The sequence below is a fragment of the Cyprinodon tularosa genome, unplaced genomic scaffold (assembly GCF_016077235.1).
Source record: "Cyprinodon tularosa strain WSP-4 unplaced genomic scaffold, ASM1607723v1 ctg166, whole genome shotgun sequence".
NCBI lineage: Eukaryota > Metazoa > Chordata > Actinopteri > Cyprinodontiformes > Cyprinodontidae > Cyprinodon > Cyprinodon tularosa.
This window is the reverse complement of record NW_024038493.1, coordinates 2,811,898-2,835,699: the sequence shown is the minus strand read 5'-3', so window position 1 is coordinate 2,835,699 and position 23,802 is coordinate 2,811,898. Positions and strand designations below refer to the sequence as shown.

At 39.7% G+C, this 23,802-nt stretch overlaps 1 protein-coding gene across 10 annotated transcripts in view; it reads right to left on the bottom strand.

The window, feature by feature from the left end:
• Positions 1–23,802, bottom strand: part of LOC119780808 (protein unc-80 homolog) — a 98,581-nt gene that overhangs the window by 43,059 nt on the left and 31,720 nt on the right. For 5 of the 10 annotated variants that reach the window (XM_038280998.1, XM_038281002.1, XM_038281004.1 and 2 more), the window contains exons 16-33: positions 21,567–21,715; positions 19,057–19,220; positions 15,953–16,051; positions 13,857–14,065; positions 12,452–12,558; positions 11,538–11,631; positions 7,719–7,891; positions 7,425–7,637; positions 7,207–7,342; positions 5,864–5,997; positions 4,915–5,092; positions 4,624–4,833; positions 3,279–3,376; positions 2,697–2,897; positions 2,519–2,626; positions 2,268–2,406; positions 2,012–2,193; positions 1,682–1,813 (exon numbers count right to left, since the gene is read on the bottom strand). In XM_038280998.1, the coding sequence (XP_038136926.1) occupies positions 1,682–1,813; positions 2,012–2,193; positions 2,268–2,406; positions 2,519–2,626; positions 2,697–2,897; positions 3,279–3,376; positions 4,624–4,833; positions 4,915–5,092; positions 5,864–5,997; positions 7,207–7,342; positions 7,425–7,637; positions 7,719–7,891; positions 11,538–11,631; positions 12,452–12,558; positions 13,857–14,065; positions 15,953–16,051; positions 19,057–19,220; positions 21,567–21,715 (2,726 nt within the window). Of the gene's footprint in view, positions 1–1,517; positions 1,551–1,681; positions 1,814–2,011; positions 2,194–2,267; positions 2,407–2,518; positions 2,627–2,696; positions 2,898–3,278; positions 3,377–4,623; positions 4,834–4,914; positions 5,093–5,863; positions 5,998–7,206; positions 7,343–7,424; positions 7,638–7,718; positions 7,892–11,477; positions 11,632–12,451; positions 12,559–13,856; positions 14,066–15,952; positions 16,052–19,056; positions 19,221–21,566; positions 21,716–22,170; positions 22,222–23,802 lie in introns of all 10 variants that reach the window. The other 5 variants (XM_038280995.1, XM_038280996.1, XM_038280997.1 and 2 more) reach the window with 5 other exon arrangements.

Sequence of the window (23,802 nt, the reverse complement as noted above, 5' to 3'; positions counted from 1 at the left end):
TCGTGCGTCGTGTAGTGTACAGGGGGTAATGAGGGGCGATCAGCCTCTCACGACCAACTCCTGATTAGGAATCGTAAGGTCGGAAGAAAATCGTTCAGTGGGCATGCACAAACAAGGGAAGCTCGTTCTGTAAAATTGACACACCATAGTAGCCAAGTTTGCTCAGCCATGTATTTGTCCAAATACGTTATCGCCTTTTCTTTTTAGGGCTTTCAGCACAAAATTGCACAAATTGCCAAGGCATCGTGTTTCATTCTAGTGAGCTTCATATTCCTCTTCTACTCATTTGGCTTCCGGATAGACGAGTCAGATTAGCTCCATCTTACTGCGGAGCTAAGTCCCATGTGGTTTTTAGACGTAGAGTCGTGAACTGTGAACTCAAACTGTTGGATGAAACCGCAGGGTTTTGTTGTACAGCGTGAACTGTTGCTGCATGCAACGACTGAAAAAATCGCACAGTGTATGCCCGGCTTTACCCAGATATGGAGCTATGCTACAAAGAGCCCCAGTTTCCAACTGAGACTGTTGACGGTTAGCATTGGGAAAATTTTTCACGAATGGAGAGGCTTCATTGTCACCGTAAACATTATCTTCCGATTTGATTCTTATGTTAGCTTCTGCTAATTGTGTTAGGTATAACTAATATAGTAAACAGTAGATCACAAATTGATCACATTTGTTTACTTCAACAAATATCTCATATATAGCTCATGAAAACTTTGGGGCGGTGATGCAATGTCTATATTTATACCTTGCAAATGCGTAAAAAAACAACTCTGGTAATGTTAGCTGTCCTGTTGTTCGTAGGTTTTCTTTAAGTAACACCTAACTCATTCATTAACCCAGCAGGCATTGTGCAGGCGAAAAAGATGGTGACCTCTATGAGTGGAAAATATAACAAAGGATATTTAATTTTGAAGTAGTGATGTGTTTTTTACACGTCACAAGCTGCAATTTTTAAGCTAACAGAAAAATTATAACGTATTTAGGCTGAGATATTCAATGAATCGTGGATCCTTTTGAGTGAGCAAAAAAAAAAAAGGCAAGTAAATGTATGGTTGGGTTCGTATTAGCATTAAGGGACCTACCTACCGGCAAACAGAACAGAAACTGAGTGGGTGAGCGTGAGAACGCCACCTACTGGTCGGGGGAGTTAAAACTTGTAGCTATCACCTTTAAGGACATGTTCGTAGGGACAAACTGGGTGAAAGTTACTGTATCCCTCAAAGTGCTTTGGTATCTCTCCATACAGAACCTCTAAACACATGATACAATCAACATTCAGCCATTCTCGGTTGATGAAACCATGCATGAACAGCACAACAGTAAACACATCTGTACGCCTGATGCATGCTGTTATTTTTTTCCACTCTTTATTCAGTCAAAGCAAGTGCTGGATGACTTTCCCGACGATGAAAGATGCAGCACAAGATAGGACCAGTCTCCTCTCATGTTCTCGTTGACCTGAGTTAACAAGATGCATCAGCCCAAACACTCAGACAGAGATGCCAACTTACTATGGTATGGACTGATGGAATTAATGTGGGCAACTAAAAACAAAGACAGTTCATAGATACGAATTATAGTATGTAATGTGTGCTTGAAAGGTCGTCATCAGAATCAAAAGAGAGTTTGTTAAATTCCTGTTAAAAAAATGTAAAAGTAACCCATCTGTGCGTACAGACTGGTCTTCGTTAATCGGGTCCTGGACGCTGCCAGTGGTCTGGGGCACCCAGGGGGGGTCGAAGATGGGGACGCAGGGCATGCCAAGGATTGGAGACGGCAGAGTGAAGTTGATGCTTGGCGGGGGGATCTGATAGAAACAGCACAGAAGTGGTCAGAAAGATTGGTTATCACATCAATGCCTTTTGCACCATTGGTTTACATTTTCATCACTGCTGCACTTTTTAAATAGAAATGTTCATCTTCACTGCTAAGCTGCTGCTCATTCACTGTCGAAAAGCTGCACGTAAAGGAATTTCGTTTTGTGTACACTCTGGGTACTCCATACTTTGAAGATCTGCTGGGCTCCCTCCTCCATCCGAGGCCACACCTGATAGCGGAAACGCCACAGTGTGTAGAACTTTAGGACGGAGTTGATACGCTGACAGGCCTCCTGGTGTTGGAACTCCGCCATCATCATTTCGGTCACGGCGTCGGGGACCTTGACGGCGCAGAGGAGGAACATGGCGGCTGAAGGAGCGTGGAAAGGGTTAGTATTTGTATGAGCTAAAGGGCAAAGCTTTCGTTCCAGAGTTTCGACTAACCAGCTGCAGCCGCCATATGCTCGTCAACGCTGAGCAGCAGCTCCCAGGCGGCGGGCTGAATGTCTCCGTACATGTCATCAGTGAGAATCGGGGCAGCCTTTATCAGCAGCGAAAGAGGAGCTGGGGACAAACTCATCACCTGAAAAGAATCACTGATGATTTGTTTTCCTTCTTTTACTTGATTTTATTGTTGTAATTGTTATAAAATAAAATTTTGATTGAGTTGAAACTACTTGAGAAAGCCAGCTAACCTGGTTGCGGATGTACTTGAGCATGCCGGTGTCCTTCTTCCCTTCTGCGTTGGAGTCGGTAGGTTTCCTCTTCATGGAGGGAGTCCTCAAGCAGGATTTATCTGAACACTACATGGAAAATCACACTTTTTAGAAAGCCCACGCCATACTCTAACCTTCAATAGCTCTTGCTTTTTACCTCCTTGTTCTTCTTTGCGCGTCCACCAGGGGCACCAGAGGCACTGTCCTCTCTCAGGCTGTCCACCGTCTCGCCGTAAACGAGCTTGATGGCACGGACAAGACGGGCGCAGGAGCGGCCGTGATGCTGGTAGCAACGTGGGTGACAGAAGTCTACGTGTGTGCAGATGAAACTCTGCTGGTTACACAGCAGAATCATTATCTGTAAGGAGACAGAGACGGACGACAGGGAGGGAGTCAGATACGGAGTGAATTTGGTTCCTTTATTTTGCCAGGAACATGCTTTGTAAATGGAAATAAAAGAGAAATAAACATAAATCTGGAAATTAAACACTGAAAATTTTAATCAAATCGATAGTCACTTTGCTATTTTCCTTAATTTTATAAAAAAAAAAAAAAAGAAACACTGAAAAAATAAAATCTAAGAAAACAGCCAAGTTAGTCTCATTAAGCTTTTTTCTAGACTGAATATTTTTTTCTTAAATTCACATTAAGAAAACATGTTCTTTACAACAATAATGGAACAAAGTTCACTCCATAGGAGACAGACAGTAGAACCATCAGCTGAGGTTGATGGACATACATGGAGCCAGGACATGTTGCGATGGTAGTTGTCTTCAGCTCCTCCTGAGCCCTGACCCTCAGGCTCAATGCTGGGTTCACTGGTGCTGAAGGGACTTCCTGCAACATTAAACATGAAGACTCATTAAAAATGGAAGAAAACTGCCATACACTGTATAAAATTAAATAAAAACGCTACAACGCTGAAATCAAGAAAAGATATCACATAAAAAGTTATTTAAGGAAATTTAATCTAAACTATCAGATCGAAATACTGAAAATAATTTAACCATTTGTTGAATCAGAAGAAAAACTAGCAGCAGGAGAATACTTCAAAAATGCAAACAAAGTAGATAAGATGCTAACGCCTATTACTTGAAACAGAAAATGGGGTAAAAAAAGGGGAAAATAAATTTAAAAAAATCTGAGAGAACGGCAAACTTACCCCTAAAAACCCTTTTTGAATAAATATTTTTTTCAAATTTTCATAATTGGACTGCATTTTTTTTTTTTTTTCGAATTTGCATTTCTTTGGTTGCAAATTCACTCCACACATGTTTACAAATACACTTTCTGCAGCTATTTTGCTCTTTAAATTCAGCATATCTTCATGTTTTCAGTTTAACTTTGGGAACTTTCAGTGTAACCGGTTGCATTGACATTCAATTTAAATCAATTCAGTTTATTTCTATAGTGCCAATTCACAACACATGTCATCGCAAGGCACTTAAAAGTTCACCAGATCATACAATCAAATTGATTCTATCTAAGGAAAACCAGTTGATTGCATCGACTCATTGACTTGAATGCCATCCCTCACACTAAGCATGGTTGTAGCGACAGTGGAGAGGAAAAACTCCCTTTTAACAGGAAGAAACCTCCAGGAGAACCAGGCTCAGTGTGAGCGGCCATCTGCCGAGGCCGACTGGGGTTCAAGGAGACAGAAGCAGAGATACAATGTGCTGGACAGAACCCAGGGGAAGGGAACCCAGATGTCTGTCAAAAGGCCGACATTAAGATTTATTATTTTAGTCTAGCCTAGACAGCCCTGACTAAATCTTTGAGTATATGAATCAACTTATATGAATTAATTAGACTTGATTTACACCATATTATGTTGAATAAGTGAATATTATATACGGTTGTATATATTAATCCACAAAAAATACCAACATCAAACAGTGTAAAGTACATATTTTACTTAACTAATTTAAGTTGCTTCTTCTATGGTGTAAATTAGAAAAAAAACACATTTCAAAGTGTTTTCCCCTCTTTGCTTTAACCTCTAAAAACCTTTGAAGTGTGACATCAGGCAGCAGCTTTGTACAAGTCTTCAAGCTGAGCCTGGTGTTTCATCTCAACCTCACCGATGTCAGTGACGGTGTCCCTGCTCTGCGTTTGTGACAGCAGCCCTTCTTCGTTCTCCGACTCGGAGTCCTGCCGAGACAGCTTGGTGCTCTTCAGGCTCCCCGCACGGCGGATCGAAGAGAGGGACCCCCCCTTTTTCACACGGAAACTGCGGGCCCCTTTGATCTGAAGCAACCGAGCGCCTCCGATTCGAATCTTCCTGACAGGTGCTGGGAAGCGACAGGAGTAACAGAGATTACCTACCATCAAAAGAAAGCGGTTCAATAAAACCAGGGCTGCTGTAGTCTCACCCTGAGCCTCCTGGGTCTTCTTCTCCTCTCCCGTCGTGTCAGACTTCAGAGTGTGGCTGCTGCTGTTGAGAGAGTCATGCCCATCTTCATCATCCAGGATTCCCGCAAAGCTGATCTTCCTCTCGTAGCGATGGCGGCCCAGCTCCGGGTCCAGACGCAGACGGCAGCTGTCCAGGTCCTTCATCAAACACATTGATGTCGCTCAGTTGTGTTGATATGACAGTATGGAGTGAATGTTTCTCCATTATTGTTGCAGGGGATTCAAAAATGAAGATTTTAAAAACTTCTTGACTGAAAAACATTTGGACTAACTTTGCTGACTTTAGATTTTATTTTTTCAGATGATTATTATTTTTCTTTTTAATTATTTGTCCCATTTTTTTTATTTTCAATCAGTTATTTTGAAATATTTCCTATTTTTCTCATTATTATTGATTTTGTTTTTGCAAAATTCAAATTATTTGAGTGTAAAATGTCAGAATTTGCTTTTCAAATTGCATTTTTAAGTATCAAAAGAGAGTGCTTGAAATAAAGAAAACCTTTAATCTGAAGGAGAGAAATTTGAAAATATAAAATCTAAAAAAAGAAAAATTTTATTTTGAAAAAAAATTATTTGAAAACAACAAATTAAAAAAAATCAACAGAAAAACAAAGTTATTATCAAAAAGTTTTTTTTTATTATGATTTTTTTAAGATTTTTTTTAAGTTTCATTGCTTCAAATTCCAATTTTTTAAATCAAAATCGTTTTCTAAAATATGGAAATTATCATTTAAAAATGCGTATTTCTTTTTTTAACTTTCCATTAACAAAATATTTATTCTTTCTAAATTTTTTTTCAAGAAAAGCATATATTTTTTATTTCCATTTACAAAACATTTTTTTGCAACAATGATGTAACAAAATTCACACCATACACAGGCTTCTCCTTTAGAACATTAAAAGAATTACCGCAAGCTGCTCGGTTCGAGGGCGGGGTAGGCAGGGGAACGTCTCTCGCAGGAAGGTGGTGATTTCCAACAACAACTGACAGGCGGCCATCTTTAGAGCAAAAGGGCAGCCGCATTTTGTGGGATTAACCGTGTCTGTGGATAAAAAATTATTTTAAACTTACAAACAATAAAATGTGCATTATAAGTTAATTCAGAAATGTTGAATTTAAAATAAAGCTAATTTTTCAGAGTATAACACTGACAATGCTTTCCAGAAAGTAGTCTTTGCAAGTAAACTCAAAGTATTCAAATTAAAAACTGAACAAAGAAGTATACTTTCAGTTTACCTTTTGTGTACTTATCAATGATATACCCAAGTTAATGTTCTTGATACATGGCTTATGGTAAAAGTCTATGCATATATAAAGTACCTCATGCTTTAATTACTTTGATTTCTAGAGTGCATTTTTTTTTTCAAATTTTATTTTACCATTTTTTCCCCATTTCCATGTGCAAGACTTGTTATCCACTTGCAACAATAATGAAACAAAATTTACTCCATACATAGTCAAAAGTATGGAAGGAATCTTCAAACATCAATTTGTATCTTCAAGCAATAATTTGTAAGCCCTTTAAACTTATTCTCAGATAAATTAAGGTATGCATTTAGAATAGGCCGTATTATGTCCATACTTTGACTAGGCCGTACTAGGTCTTTAATTTGACTAGGCTGTACTAGGTTTGTACTTTGACTAGGCCATACTGGGTCTTTCCTCTCACTAGGTGGTACTATGACCGTATGTTGACTAGGCCTTACTAGGTCTGTACTTTGACTAGGCCGTACTTTGACTAGGTTGTACTAGGCCGTACTTTGACTAGGTTGTACTAGTCTGTACTTTGACTAAGTTGTACTAGGTCTTTGACTAGGCCATATTAAGTCCCTACTTTAAATAAGCTGTACTCGGTCCATATGTTGACTAGACCTTGCTAGGTATGCACTTTAACTAGGCCTTACTAGGTCTGTAATTTGACTACAGTAGGCCTTAATAGGTCCATATGTTGACTAGGCCTTACTAGGTCTGTTCTTTGACTAGGATGTACTAGGTCTGTACTCTGACCAGGGCGTACTAGGTCTGTACTTTAACAAAACTGTACTAGGTCTACACTTTTACAAGGCCATACTAGGTCTGTACTTTGACTAGGCCATACTAGGTCTGTAGTGGTCCATACTTTGACTAGGTCGTACTAGGTCTTTACTTTGACTAGGCTGTACTAGGTCCTTAATTTGACTAGGCCATACTAGGTCTGTACTGGTCCGTACTTTGACTTGGCCATACTAGAAAGTGTTCTGATGTTCCTTACTGTCCTCCAGATAATCCTCTTCCTCGTCCTCTTTTCTCATTCTGCGCTTAGTCTCTTCGTCATAAATATAACCCAGAATGTTGGCGGGACTCTCGCTGTCTGAGTGACAGAGCTCACTGAGCCTTGTGCCGATAGCCTAAGAAGATAAAACACAGAAACTGTGATCGAAGGCTCATTTCCCATTGTCACCAGGACCATTCCATGTATGTTAAACTCACATCTCCCCACTGGCAGAAATGTTTGGCAGCGTTCCACTGGAGCTTCTGGTTTCTTTTGTTGCCCACTATTGGCGACCGACCCCTGGATAGGCCCTTTTTGGTGATGTTAACATGGTGGCCCTTCATCCACTCTGGCCAGTTCCCACGGTTACAACGGTGGACGAATCTGGCACATTCTAGGAAAAGGGAAGCACGGGCCACAACTGGAGCCTCCTAAAATGAGAAAATAAGTTAAAAAAAAAGTATGAACAGATAGATTTTGACATTTAACACTACACTCAGAGTAAGGAGTACCAAATCTAAAGCGGCAGCAAGGATGGAGGCATCGGGAATGGTTCCTGGCTCACAGCAGTTTAAGAGAAACTGGAAGCGCTTCATTCCCTGCCGGATCGCGCCCAGATTTACCACATTCTTGTTTTTCATGGCCTCTTGACTAGCTGCTAAACGCTCCTGAAAACCATGAGGTCCTGGAGAACGAGATGGAGATGAAAGGCGGTACAAAAGAGCAGGTGATAAGAACTTTATCAGAGGAAAAACTTCAGTGAGGATTTCACTTTGTATAAGGCAAGATGGCTTTCTGTTACATTTAACAATTATTAATGGAAAAATGAGTGAGATGATACAGCCACATGCTGAGCTTACACTTGAATAATGTATTTCTTTTCTTTTTTACTGTAGGTAAGTAGGGCTGCCAAAGGATGCTCAGTGATACTTTTGTTTAAATAGCATCCAAAGAAAATGACAAGTGTGAGCACAGCTTTACGGAGATCAAGCTGTATGCAGACGATACCGTCTTTTCTTAGGCACTGGAAAATACCACCACCACATCACCACAGAAGAGACAGAGGGAGCACCAACAGCATCATGCTTGAACTGGCATGGAAATATGCTCGGCAGCAGAAAGATGGTCTTCAAGAGATGAGGTATTTAGAAACAATTCCGGGGTTTCAAGAACATCTGGTACGTCCTTTTGGTAAAAAGGGGCATGCAGAACAACACAAGAACTTATTATAATGATGTCTGGTTATTTTGAGCTTTTTAAAATATGACTCCCACAGATCCAAAAGGGGAAAAAATACAAAATGGAAATATTTTCAGCAATAGGTTTGACTTTTTTGAAAAATATAAGTTTAAACATGTATTTTCTGCATCTATTGCTTGATTAGTACACTTCTTTGTCGGAAACAATTAATTATATTATCCTTGATGATGTACATCTAGATGTGCATGCAATCGACTCACAACACGTTTTCGCCTTTGCAGCATTATGGAATATGAAGTCAGTTTTTTGCCAAACGTGCGCACACGGAAGAAATACTCATATGATCTGTTTTATTTAAAATACACGCATGTAAGCTTCTCTCCACTCGCATTTTGAATTTTTTATGCATGCAGGTTTAATACCATGGTCCCGGTCTTTTCTTTTGAGTTTTCAGCTTCACTTTGATATATATTTTTCTTTGTTTTCCAGTTTTAATTCCTATTTTGTGGTGTTTTCTGGAAATATTTAAATTCTCAGGTTTTTCTTGGTTGTCCTCTTGTGTTGTTCTCCTTTTCCCCCAGCTCCTTTCTAGAAGCCTCTGTTCACACCTGCTCCCAATCAGCTCATTAGTCTCGTCTTTGTTTAGTCTCCTATATATACTCTCCCTGTGCAGTTCCTCAGTGCTGGTTCCTTGTGTTTTTTTTTTTTTGGCTTCCCATGTAAGTTTTCCCATGTCTGTTTTTTTTTTTTTTTTTTTTTTTTTTTTTTCAGGCTACTTTTCTTGCTTTTTATTCACCCAGAAATTCTCTCCTACTCAATTGTGCTCTCATGTCAGCTTTGCCACTTTTTCTTGAGTTTTTACAGCACTAGTGGTTCATTTTTCTGACAATAGGCTGGCAGGAAAGGGGGTATGAGAGACATGAGGGGGAGAGACATGCAGTCAAAGAACTCTGTTGAGCCATGCCAAGGACTAAGGCCTCTGTACATGGGTCATGTGCACTAACCTCTGCGCTACCCACACGCCAGCTTCTGTCACTTTGAGGATGGCGTCAACCTCACAAAGTAAACTTCCTGAGATTGGCTACACTTCAGGGAGATATTATTATATTTGATCATAATAAACCAGAATAAGTAACAGACCTCAGTAACCACCAAGACACACCTGGATTAATCAGCTTGTCCAGTATGGAAGGAAAGATAAAGAGCTGCCTGAATATCAGGAAGTAGCTGTGCATAGTGGGAGAAATGAATCTGCTTCTTTGAGATGCGGAGGCCCCTGATGCGATCAATTGACAGTAATACACATATATCATCCTTTACCCGGAGCTTTGACCATTACTTGTTTTTGCTAAATGTTACCTAATTCTCATGATAGGTATGTAGATGTGAACAGAATGTGTTGTGCTGTTTTGAGGAGGCAGGAGAACAGTCTCCACAGACAGCTCAAGACATAGGTTAAATGTTTATATTATACTCTTTCTTTTCCCTCTTAGGGGACAGCAGAGCTCTTTAGGCCCCACAAAATTGAAAAGCCCTGGTAACCCATCCACTCCCTCCCCTTTCCTCCAACCCAGACACACAATCCTAGTTTTCTATTAATAAAACTATTGATTTATTCATTTTACTTAAGTTTATGAAATACTAACAGTGGCGGTCACGTTCCTGGCTTTTATACTTGATTTTTGTTGCTTAAATATGAATAAATGTTTAAAAATAAAGGAAGCCATTACTGTTCCAGTTTCTTAATTTCTTCTTGGTGAGATGTATTTCTTTTTATCTACGGGCTGGAAATGCCCCAAGATATGATTTCAGAAATCTGGTCACCTTATTCAAGTAAACAGTAGTTTACATGTCTATTTTTTTTTTTTTTTATAAAATTGCTTTATGAGTATTATGTGTGTGCACTTTTGGTACAATTCTTACTTCATAGTCACCTTATCCTCTACACTTGTCCCCTGTTAAATAAATACAAGTGAGGGTCATAGGGGTCACTAGAGAGCCCACAAATAAACCTACAGGGCAGTGATTCCAAGGTGTACCTTTAGTGATCCGCTAGTGCATTGCAAGGGCTGCATGAAAATATTTTATTTCTTAGGTAGGAAAATTAAACAAGCTTGTATCAACCAAAAAGTAAGTTTTTCTTATGTTTGAGTTCACCTACAGCTTTGATAAACATAACTAAGCAAAGGAACATACTGGATGTAGAGAACATGTTAACAAAGCAAAGTTAGATGACTTGATGAAAACATAGTAAAACTAATTAAGTCAGTCAGATGATAATGAGCTTTTCTATTTTTTGTTCCAAATTCATAACAAGTGAGTTTAAATGTGATTATAAGGGAGTTACAGTTTTATAGATACAGGTTTATATTTTATTTTTTTTATATATTTCATGTCATTACTAACTTTCAGGCAACATATTTATGTTGCTTTTTATTTGAGATGCAAATAAATCTTAAATGCTAAAATTAAAATATCAATTAAAATAGTTTTTATTTATAATCAGGTATTGTACGCTCCACTTTTGGACAATCAATCCTTTTGACTGAGAGGGGTGCTAATGGTACGAAAAAATGAACGAAGGGGTACATAAGGCGAAAACGGTTGAGAAACACTGCTATAGGGGACCAGTTAAAATCCCGTTTCACTTTAACTGTGTAATAGCCCACTTACTGTGGCCCAAAGTGTGCAGATTTATATTTTCAATAGATCTAATAAAGGTAAGTTGCATCTGATGACCCACACAGTGGAATCAGATTTAGGTTAAAAAGGGGAATCATTGTATTGTTGTTCTAAACTTTCTGGAAACTTCTTGTAGCGAGACCTTATAGTGATACTGTATGATCAAAAAGACTATGATGATGAGAGGACTAATTCAGCAGCCGGAGGCTATCCAGCAGACATGGGAAGACGGAGAATCTGGTGAAAAATAGAACAGACCACCATGACTCAGCAAAGACAGGACAAGACACGACAGCACTCGGACAAAACGGATATGGGCGGGACAGAAGGAAAGAAAAGAGACGAAAGCAGGATGGATTGTGGGACATCCCAGGGTGGGGGAGGTCTACCATCTTTCTCTTCTGTGTGGTGAAGCTTGGATGGATTCCTCCTGCCAGACCTCCATTTACCGAGCCGCTTGAAGAAATTCTCCTCCTCGTCCCTGCCGTACTCCGGCCCCGCAGCGCCCCCTTCAGACAGCTTCACTGCACTTGTGAACTTCACCTGATACAGCAACATAAAAATATAAATCTGCATTGTAAAGCCAGATTATGTCTGATTGGTCATGTTTCGCTTATCAGAGAGCGATAAATCATTTGTATGGAGTGAATTTTTGTTCAAGTGGTCAATGGAAGAAAAAAAATGCCAACCAGAATTGCAACTTTAAATCGAATTATTTTATCGTATTTATTTTCTAATTTAATTAAATATAAAACATTTTATTAACATTTTTTTTTTTTTACAAATATTTGATTTCTATATTTTCTTTTTTTTTTTTTTTTTCAAATTTCTGTTTTTCAAATGGAGTTATATAGATAATTTTCTTTTCCCTACTAGGACAGGCTTGGCCTAATTAAACTTAGCAACATTTTTATTGGTGAAGAGAAAGTGTTTCTATTCGGCTTGAAGTTAAAAGAATGTGATCTGTATAATGCATATTGTAAAGAATGCAATACGTCCTGAAATAATTTTTTTTCGAACGTATGCAATTTGTCAATTTCTTATGAAAAAGTAAGCATTTTAATTATGAAATCTTTACATTTTTATCAACTCCTCAAAAAAACATATGAAAATATGTAATTCGTAAAAAAAAATCAAAAAAGAGAGAAAATAGCAAACCTATTCTCGAAATTTACAAGAAATGCAACAATAATCGGACATAATTCACTCCATACTCCTGAGCTTTCTTACAAAGATAACTGTCTCCTATAGTATAATTACAGGTTTTGGACAAAATTATGACCACAAATCTACAAATAATCTAAGACACAGGAACAGGTTCTTTATATCTGAAGTTACAGATAAGGCTGTTGCTCCTGCTGACCTTTGAGCTCTGTCTTATGAAGGACAGGCGATCCACTGAGCTGATGTCCAGCAGGTCCTCCACCCCATCGGTCAGCCCAGACAGGGAGGAGCGCTTTAGCCAGTTGCCTGAAGAAATCCAGAAAACAAACATCTGATACAGCTAACAAAGACATTGAACTTTGAATTCATCAACTGCTTAAAACAGAAATATAAGCATGCGGGGTCAAACTGAAAGGAAACAGAATAACACATAAGGATACTTCAGGTTCCTTTTGGAAAATACATTTTAAAGCATGGATCAGATATTTGTCAAATTTAAGTGGTGTTCCGCAGGGTTCTCCCCTTAGCCTCTTTACTTTTTATCATATATTTTCCCTACTTGAATGTGACATACATGTAACCATTTAGATTGACAACCACACAGTAAAGTACCTGAATAAGTATGTAGTTATTTCTGAAACTATACAGTAAATCTCAAAGGTCATAAAACTAAGAGAAGATTGCTAATTATAAAAATAGAGAAGCTTTTAATGCTCCAACATTTAAACTGATTAACAATATCTTGATAGCGGTGGCAGTTTGGGATCCATCAGTAAAATGAAGGGTTTACAAGACACACAATAGAAGATTTTCCATTTAATTAAAAAATTGTGAATTGCAAATTTGACAATTATAAGTGGTGTTCTACAGGGTTCACCCCTCAGCCCACTAAAATTAGGTAAGGTACCACTGTTATGAAACGTGGAAAGCCACAAGAGGCAACAGAACTGCTTGGATGTGCCTAGTTACCTGAACAAACAAATTAGTCGGGTAAACATTTTCATTACTTAGCAAACTGATAATATATATATATAGATATATATATCTATATATATGTCTATTTTAATGCTCAAAAGACACTTCTTTTCCAGCTTTATGGCATTTTTTGAAGTATAGCATGGGATCATATGGCCATAAAACAAATGACTGACAAACTAAAAGGTAGGTTTAGTCATGCGGAACATGTATAGATAAATAAAAAGAAAAAAATGAGCTAAGAAAATTTATGTTTTATATTTTAACAAAGTTGATTCCAAACTGGAGCGGCGTGCACACATGGGGTACACATGACAAAGACAAGCAGACATGATAAAAAGAAGATATGAGGATGGATCCATGTCCACATACGTAAAACAGAGCGAGTGATTGGAAGGCGGGCGGTCCTACGGCATGCTAAGGCACACAGAGGGACAGACAGAGGATTGAAGAGATGTAATGATCCGACCTTTCGGGATGACGGGATGTTGGACAAACAGTACAGATATCAAACATATGGTCATGGGAGAGCTAACTGCTGCTGAAATCAAGAAAACTTGGTCATTTGCTTTAAGATAAAACAAAAAACCTTTGTTTTAAAATCGACTATCAGAGAATGTTGGACTTGCCTATGGGGAGTTTGAGTTTCTTGCGGAGCGAAATGCGTCGGGATCTGGAACGAGAACGGCGGTCGGTGGTGGTGCCAGAATGCGCCGTGGTGCATTCCGAAGTGTCCTGCTCTGACTGGCTGCTGGTGTCGCTGGCGGCACTCTGGGACTTGAACATCTTCCTCCAGAAGTCCTTCCTGCCAAGGAGGGCGCCCGGGATCTGTTCGTCACTAGCCGCACGTAGAGGAGAGGAAGCAAGGCAGGTTTTGAAAATTTGTTCAACAAATGTATGGAGGGAAATTTGTTGGGTTATTATTGCTAGCAAAGAACAGGTTTTGTAATTGGAAATTTGAAAAAAAAAATCCAATTAAAAAAATCTTTCAAAACTTTTTTTTTGATTCAAACTTGTTTTCTCATATCAAGTATTTGTTCTTGTATTTTTTTCTTTTCTTTTAGAGATTTTTCCTTTTTATTTTGCAATATTTCTTACAGCTTGTTTTCTTAAAGGCACACTATGCAACATTTTTCAGTTAATTAATGTGTTCCATAACGTTTTGGATGACTAAATGAGTCATTTCAGGTTGAACAAAGGTATTCTCAGCCGCCCTGGTGGTCTGTGGGGAAAATACCGCACTTGCAACTGCAGGAGCACCGACCCGCACCCACAGGCTCAGAAGTCTTGCGAGAGTCAGTCTTGCTTTACGGCGAGAACTGCTACACGCCCCAGTTAAAAGCATTCTCGTTGCTAGCACAGTGGCGATCTTTGTGCAATTATGCTACGTTCACACCGGACGCAGCAAAATCACGTCTGCTGCTTCATTTTTGCTGCTTGTACCAGTTAGTTCTGACACGCGGCTGAAGCAGCTTTGCTGCTCTGGCTGAACGGTGCAAAAGTGTGTCTGACGCGCGTTGGGCGGAGCTTCACTATCCTTTCTCTGCCTTGCAGCTATATTTGCTGTGATCAGTGGGAATAAAGTAGTTTTAATATGTGTTTAAGTGAGAAAATACACCTGAAAACGTAATCAGTGCAGTCAGTTCATTCAGATTATCATCCTGTCTTCAATATTTTTTCTGTCGGAGCCACTCAGACCTCCACATACCAGCGGTGCGCCGACAGTAGGAATCCATTCATCAGCAGCCTCTGGCCGGGTCGCCTCCTCGCGGTTCACCGCGGCAGCTGGTAGGTGTTTTTCATCTAAATAATCCAAACTGCAGGCAGCAGGACAATAAAAGCGAACATATTCTGCCGGCAGATTTCTGCATTTTAAGTTAATTTAGGCGTCAATAAACTGTTTAAGAGGAGTGATCATAGCGCTATGATCATCAGCGCTGTGTCTCTCTCCCTGCCAGCCCCCAGATCAGCTTCTCTCATTGGTTGACGCGGCGCGTCGAGCAGCAAAAATTCAATTTTTCCATCTCGAGCAGCAGCACGTTAGCAGTGCGTCACGCGCGTCAGATGCTTAAACGCGCCGCGGGACCTTTTGCTGCGCCCTGACGCGCGTCAACCATTGACTTTGCTTGTAAACTCGCTGCTTCTGTCGCGCCAGCTGCGTTCGGTGTGAACGCAGCATCAGTCATTCGTTGCGTTCGCCTGTATGCTAAGCTCAAAACAACCGCGCCTGGCTTGACGGAGAAACCAGGAGTGCATATTTACGACAGTGCACTTTTACTTTCGCCCTCTGGGGGGAGCCTCGCTGGAAAATCAACACCGGTTGGATAGTGTACCTTTAAGTTTTTCTTCTAAGATAAGGTTGTCTTATTTTTGCATTCTTTCTTTTGGAAAGAATGCAATTTGTAAAAACTCAATCTGAAAAAAAAGTTTATTTTGAGAAAAACTATTTGAAAAAAAATTAAGTAGGATACGTACATTTGAAAATATATATATAAAAAAACACTCTTAAAGGCTTGTTTTATTTCTGGGTTTCTATTTTTTTTTTATTTCAATGTACAAAATGTGTTTTTTCTTGCAACAATAATGGATCAAAATTCACTCCATACTAAAGTTAAAAGAATAAGGGTTACATAAAAGGGAAGCACAGAGTTGGAACTGGCAGCCGGGATTAACAGACATTAACACAGATGATGTTTTATGGAGATGCTGTGAGGTGAACACTCACTGTTCGGGGGTCTGGGGGGGTCTACTGGAGATGCAGCTGCGACACTCATCTGCAGCACTGGAGACCTGACCCTTCTCCCCGGACACACCCGCCTCAGACCTGTGCGAGTACACACACATACACTGACTCTGGCCATTTGAATAAGACACCAAATGAGTTAATTTGATGTGGTGAAATGAAGTGTAGAGTGAGCTGGGGTTAAAATATATGGCATGAATTTTGTTCCATTTTTGTTGCAAGTAAAGTACATATTTTGTAAAAGGAAATTAGAAAAAAACAAAAACATTTTGTGAATGTAAATGGGAAAAAAACTGCAATCCAGAAACTAATATTTGAAAAAAAAAAATTCCAAAAGGAAAAACTAACTTTCCGCTTTTCTCAAATTATATATATATATTTTCAAATCTTTCCCACAACTTTTTCATATTTTTATTTTTTTTTTATTTTACTAATTGCAGTGTTTTCTAGTGTTACTAGATCACATTCTTTTCTCTTATGGGGTGGGCTTTCCCCTGGAGTGTGGAGTGAAGACACATTTCTATTGGTCCATACGGACATGTTCTGTGTTGAAAAGAAAGCAATTTGTAACACTCAATCTGCAAAAACAATTAAAAAAATATAATTTGGAAATATACAATCTGTGAAGAAATGGAAGAAATAAAGTTTGGGAAACAAAAGATACAAATGTGACAAATTAAACTTTCGAAACATTCCTTTAAAAAGAATATTCTGAAAGTTTCATTTCTGGATTAATTTTTTTTTTTTTACTTAGAAAACCTTGTTTGCAACAATACTGGAATAAAATTCACTCCATAAATTGCTTAAGCAAATAAAAAGGTTTAGCAAATCCTAAAATAAATTGAGGCATCTTCTACTACTATCTGTTGAACGTTTATAACTTAGACAAAAGTCGCCAAAACCCTAAAAATGCTACCACTTTTAGCTTCCTATTTGTTAGTGAGGCTTTTTTTCTTTATTTTCTTTATATATATATTTTTTAAATCAAACACATCTTTTTGTTCAAAAAATGTTGATAAACAATAACATTTTAATTAAGAAGTTCTTCAAGATTGTCATCAAATAACCAGCAAGAAATACCTTTAACACTTTGAGTGTTACTGGCTTTTTACGTGACCAGTTTTCTTTTCGTCTTTCCATAGGATTTAGAGAAATGTCCGATTTGTCCAAAATTGACTCGTTTCATTTACTATTTGTTGATGAATGCTCTGCAACAAAAGGTGTCTAGTTTCTAAACCTTTGCTTTATACAGATGGTGAGATTGTGTCTTAAACCCTCTTCCCACTGGCTAAAAAACCTGTTTAAACCTGTAAACAATGGGATTTAATTGCAGCGGGACACGACTCACTGAACCGCTTCAAATGACTCGGTAATTTGGGAGATAACATTGAGCGCGACGAACATACGTAACAAGATTGCGCCAGTGGCATTTGATCTACGAAGCCAAAACAACTCTGCTTGCATGCGAGGTTCACAAGCAGAGCTGTCGTCGTGAATATCATCGTATAGACCTCACACTGCAGATATATTAGAATCTGTGCTTAAATGTCAGCCAAACCCATTTACACAGTAACAGATAAAACCTTTCAATAAAACACATATCTTCCGCCACATATCTGACTCAATAACCATTTGATACAACTATTTTCATTCATTTCAGACGTAACTATTCACTTATTTGTATTATATTAAACTTCACTTACAATATTCACCACTGTTTGGCGCCATTTACCTTTTTCCTCAGAGCACGGAGCAGCCGATTTGCTTGGACTCGCAATGGATCATAGGATACCCAAGACTACATAGGACCTTCAAAACGGGCAAAATGAATGATGCATTTATTGGCTGCAAAACAAGAAGTCTTCCGATCTGAACAGGCCTCGGTGCCACGCTGTGACATCATTGGCCGAATAATCTGGACTTCAGAGGAAGCAACCGCTCAATTCAAACCCAGCAAACGACTCCTTGAGCCTCAGTTGGTCTCAGCAGATGGCCGCTCACACTGAGCCTTGTTCTACCAGAGGTTCCTTCCTGTTAAAAAGGAGTTTTTCTCTCCACTATCGCTACATGCTTGCTTGGTGTGAGGGATTGCCAAAGAGACAATGAGTTGATGCAATCAGCAGGTTTTCCTTAGACATTAAATTTGAACCAATCTGACTGCTACTAGCAACTAATTGAACTGAATAACACTTTTCTAATTGCAACTTTTCTCAGTGCGAGTCTCTCCAGGTTGAAATTATTTTAAACATGAGAACATCGGAATGATGACAAAGACAAGACATTGACATAAAGAAACGTTACTAAGTAGTGATGAAAGACATTCACTGTGATCGGATAAAAAGAGGTCTGTTTACATTTACGGAGAGGATTTAGCATTCATCAGAAAAAACATGATGGTAATTATGGAATAAATTGTGTTCCATTATTGTTGCAAGTGAAGAAGATTTTGAAAAAAAAAAAAAAAAACAACAACCCAGAAATGCAACTTTGAGAGATTTCAGTATCAAAAAATGGTTTCAAGAGTAGCTTTGCTGCTTTTCAGATTCTTTTCACTTTCCGGGGGCTTGTTTTACTCTGGAGTAAGTAGTTAAGACTCAATTCTATTGGTCAACATGGATGTTAGCAACATTTGTTTGGGGCTTGACGTGATGGAAATGCAATCTGTAGAATGCAGATTAAAAATAAAATAATCCATAAAATTAAATTTAAGAGACATTTGAAACAAAAGTTGAAAAAATAAAATATCAAAAAGTTTTTGAAAAAAATCTGTTTTGATAAAATAAAGCTAGAGAGTACTCTAAAAACCTTTTTTTTTTATTATTACATTTTAAAAGTCTCATTTCTGGGTTTCTCAAAGTTTCATTTAGCAAACATTTTTGTTGCTTTCAACAATATTGTGCGGCAAGGTGCGTAACTGCCAGGCAGGATTTGATCCCCAAACTCCCAAGTGAAATTGATGCGCACTGACCGGTCAGCCAAAAGGTTATCCCCCTGGCCAATTGGCATTGTCAGCCATAGTGGCAAATGGAACAAAATTCACTACATAGCCACTCAAAAATAGTTCTAAGCCTATGCTTGTCCACTACCTCCTTGGTCCGAACTGTTTGCCATCCTCCTTTTCATCAGGTTTCTTGGCGGCGGTGACCTTCTCGGCACTGTCTAGGAGTGCACTCAGCGCCACCCGCCGGAACACATTTCCATGGGCCTCTTTTATAAACTGAACCAGCTGGCGGATATCGCAGTACAAACCCTGTGAAGGGAAAAAAAAGAGCTATTGATGAATGAAACGGTGCCCAGATTGAAAGAGCTCCTGTGTCACTGAATGTGTGCATTGATGACTGAAAGACATCTTCTGCCTCCATGTATCTGATTACTACAGTGTGTTAAATTCATATTAATGTGTTTTAAAGACATTCTAATAAGTGGAAAAAATTGCACTAAACCAAAACTTTAGCGACCCCCATGCAGTACCTCTAGACCACCTAGGGGTTGCGGACCCCCTGTTGAAGACCTCCGCTCTAGACATTATCAAAACACCAAATTCAGCCTGAGTGATAGGTGTTTTTAGTTTTAGATTAAATTTTACCCATAAAAAGTTCTAACCAAATATGTTTTGAACATCACAAAGTCATCCAATAATCAAACTTTGATGCTTGCCAACATTTAAATCAGAAGCACGTAGAAAGAGAGAGTGCAAGACGCCCCTGATGAGTGTTTTTTAGCTAAAAAGTAAACCTCATAACATCCACTCAGTCGGATTATGATCCTACTTTGAAACATTCTTAGTTTTTCCAAGCAGCAGATCCCCGTATACAGGTAACAAGGGTGGCAGCTACGACTAAACCACCCAGGCACTTGGGGATTTCTCGTTGCCAATCATAGCGGCTGAAAGTAAAACACTTTCATTTTGCTTGTTGGCTACTTAAAAATACAGTCTCCTGGGTTTCTATGAAAAACTTGTAGAGTGTAACCATCATCTTCCAGGCAGCTCCTGGATCAGCTTCTACAATCGGTTGACATGCCTTGTTGAGCTGCAACCCATCAGCTCCTGCTGTGCCAAAAACACTTCAAAAAGTTGTAGTTACTCGAAACATCCTGGAGGAACTTATGACAACAAACATCTACTTTGCTTTGCTTTGCGATCTGTTGTCATACCTTGAGCTTGTAAAAGTGCAAGACTAATAATTACCATCAGCAAATGCAAACAGGAAAACAGCTAAATAAATCTATCAGGCCGAGGTATCTGATCTTCTCAGAGAGGACTGGGTCTTCTATTTAGAGGAAGTTTTACTGGATAATGTTGGTGCGTTGGCTAACCTTTGTATATTAGCAAATGATAGATGATTTGCTAACTGGTTAGCTAAAGCCGGGCATACACTGTGCAATTTTTTTCAATCATTGCACGCAGCTACAGCTCACACTGTACGACGAAAAAAGCAGAGTTTCACTAGAGTGAAATGCGCTGCCTTGGCAATTTGTGCAATTTTGTCCTAAAAAGAAAAGGCGACAATGTATTCTAAGACATGGCTGAGCAAACATGTCTGTCAGTTTTACAGAAACAATTCCATTTACCCGCATCCCGGCCATGCTTCTGTGTTTACATCTGAGAGGAAGAAGAACAAGGAGAATCCTTGTTTGCACATGGAGTGATTTGGCCACAACGGTTGGGAGAAAATCAAACATGTTTGATTCCTGATCAGGAGGTGGTCGTTAGAGGCTGCTTGCCCCTCGTTACCCCCTGTACACTACATGACGCGTGATCAGGCTAAAAATCAGGCGGATCGGAAAATTCTTGCACGACTGAAAAGTCGCCCCGAAAAGGGCAAAAAAAAAAGTGTAAGCCCGGCTTAATGTGGAAGGCTAATATTAGCCACTTTCACTAGCCATCTTAGCAACTAAGGACACACTGATGACTAAGATGTTTGGATTTTGGATAGAGACGACAGATGGTTGGAAAGAGGGGTGGAGGAAGCCATCTCTTGTTAAAAGTTGTGAGAAGAGAACAGAGGAGGAGGGTCGCTGTTTCAGCTTCCTAGCATCGACAACTCTGTCCCGGAACTCATTCTGAAGAGGTTACACAAGCAACTCATCATGATTCAAATGGGAAAACACCAAACCCACACAACAACAGTATTCAACAACCAAACAGAATGACAGGTGGGTCTTCGATTTTTATCTGACTTGTAATGTGTTTAATAGGACAGGACTCCAGGTGTTTGAAAACAACAGCGCTCCAACTACTGATTGCTCTAGTTCGAGCTGACAGAATTGACAGAGAAATGTCGCCGATGTCCTCAGGAAAACGGAGCAAAAGGTGGTAAAGTTTTGTTGCCTCTGAATGAAGTTATTTTTGTGGTTGCCATGACCTGGATGAATGGGAATTTAAAAAGGGCCATAATTACGGTGGAAATTGGTTTCAAAGGCTTTGAGGTTTAAAAATATGACACAAACCCATAACTGGGACCGGAGATAGCGAAGATCTAACCCTTCATCCCTTAAAAATCTCTATATCTGTTCACAAGTATTCACAAGTCGAATATATATCAGAACCCAAATGCCTAGAGCAGATGGAGCGATGGTTTCACGCCTCACTCACCAGGTTCTCGGGGCTGTGCAGCTCGTGTGTAGTCGAGGCGCAGCGGGTGATAAGGGACTTAAACATGCAGCCCACCACCACTGCCTCCATGTTCTGCGCCAGCGACTTGTTGTCCCCTGTGGCGAAGTTGTTACCAAAGCCCGCCTTGTCTGGAAGCAGCAGGAAGGCAGGAAAAGACCATGGATGATTACAGGAGGTAGTTTAGTCATTGGGATGAGAGGGTAAAGGGGACAGTACTGACCAGCTTGAGCATTGAGAGCCCATACAACAGAAAAGAGCCAGGGGGAGCGGGGCAAAGGAAAGGGGTTCATAAAGCAAATGAGGAAGAAGCAAACTTAAAAAGATTTTTGGGGAGAAAAAAGGGAATACATGCAAGTGACTGATGCCTGCTTCAAAAACAGAGTAAGTCTGCGTCCATTTAGCTGAAGCCAGATTCAACCACAGAGGTGTCAATTTAGGAGTTGCAGGCGAGTTTGTCACTTTCGAACAGAGTGAGGGGTGCAGCGATGAAAGCGGTGTCTAGGGAAGGATCTGATTGGGTGAGTATAGCCATCGTATTGCTTATGTTATCAACTGGTATTAATCATCAATCGTGTGTATCTACCGATGTTTCTTTTTTTCGCCCTCCTGGACCTCTCACCTGCACTGCCGTACTCTGCAAGAGAAAAGAGGCGGGGCACAAGTTGATTGACATCAGGCCAGCACAAATACGTAAGGTGGTCATGGCACCCCACCTCCGCCAGGAAGTGACCCCAAGATGCACACAGTCGAAAATAAAAACACAACAACAACAAGAACTGAAGAAGGTGCCCTGTTCACTTTCATCAATAAAACACTCATCGCTTCAGTAACTTGCCAATTGCAAAGTATTTTGTACAAAAATGATGGACGGTTGCAGCAAAAGTACAAAATATTTGAATGTCTCAAAGCAAAACTGGACAACTGGGTCTCAATTCTCTGTAGCATGGTATTGTCATCAAAATTAAGACTATTGCACACCTCAGAGGCTATATCCTTTCTGATACCAGCTGCTGATCTGATTAATGAAAGGCTGGCACTGCCAAAAGGACAAACCTGCGCTGCCAGGTTTGGAAAATAAGAAGTTGGAGCTGGTGACTGAGAAGGAGAGAATTCTTCTGGGGACTAGGATGCTGGTCAGTCACTGAACTTCCTGCTGTTCATTAGAACAGATATATTGGGGTCTATCCAAGGCTAACTCCAGCCTTTCACCAGTCTATCCAGGGCTAATGCCAGCCTATCCAGCACTAACACCAGTCTATCCAAGGCTAACGGCAGCCTATCAGTGCCAACACCAGTCTATCCAAGGCTTACGCCAGCCTATCAGTGCTAACACCAGCCCTTCCATTGCTAACACCAGTCTCTCCAAGGCTACCGCCAGTGCTAAAACCAGTCTTTTCGGGGCAAACGCCACCCTAACAAAGGCTAAAGCCAGCTTATCTGTGCTAATGGACAGAATAGGAATGGGCAATCCATCGGGTGGCCAGCATAGGCCTTTCCAAAGGTGAATATTGTTTTACTTAGTTACAGGCTCAGCTTGGTTACCGATGCCAGCCTGTCATTAATTAGATCAGTAGTTTGCATCAGATTTGACAACGCCTACGCTAAGGAAGCAGAGAGCACTGGGTGGCTAATTGTCTCAATTTTTATATCACAGTTTTAGTGCCAAAATTAAGACTTTGTGGCTATAGACTATGCCATGCTTTGGCATCCACAATTATATACACAAAGCTAAAGTTATGAGAAATTATTGATAAAAGTGGTGGAATAGCGCTTAGTTACCTATGCCGGCCTATCACTGATCAACTCAGTAGCTGGCATTGGGTGTGCAATAGTCTTAAAGTTGCTACCATTATCACATCATAAATGTTGGCGTAAATACCACGCCATAGAGTAAAACCATGATTTCGGCACTAATGCAATGGAAGAAGCTGCGTATTGGCAAGTGTACGGAATGGGATGAGTAAGTGAAAAAGTCAGGATTCAGCTTATTCGGGTTGATGAAGAAAAAAAATAGATGCATGTAAGCAGGAGGAAAACATCAAAAACGACAAGCAAAGACAAGTGGAAGGAGGACAGGGAAAATACGAATATATTCACACAGGTAGGGCTGGGATGTAAAGTCAAGGTGCAGGGTGAGACAGCAGGGTTGAAATCTAGCTTTTTAAAATTATATATTTAACTTTTGATGACACATTCCTTTACAGAGACTTTCATC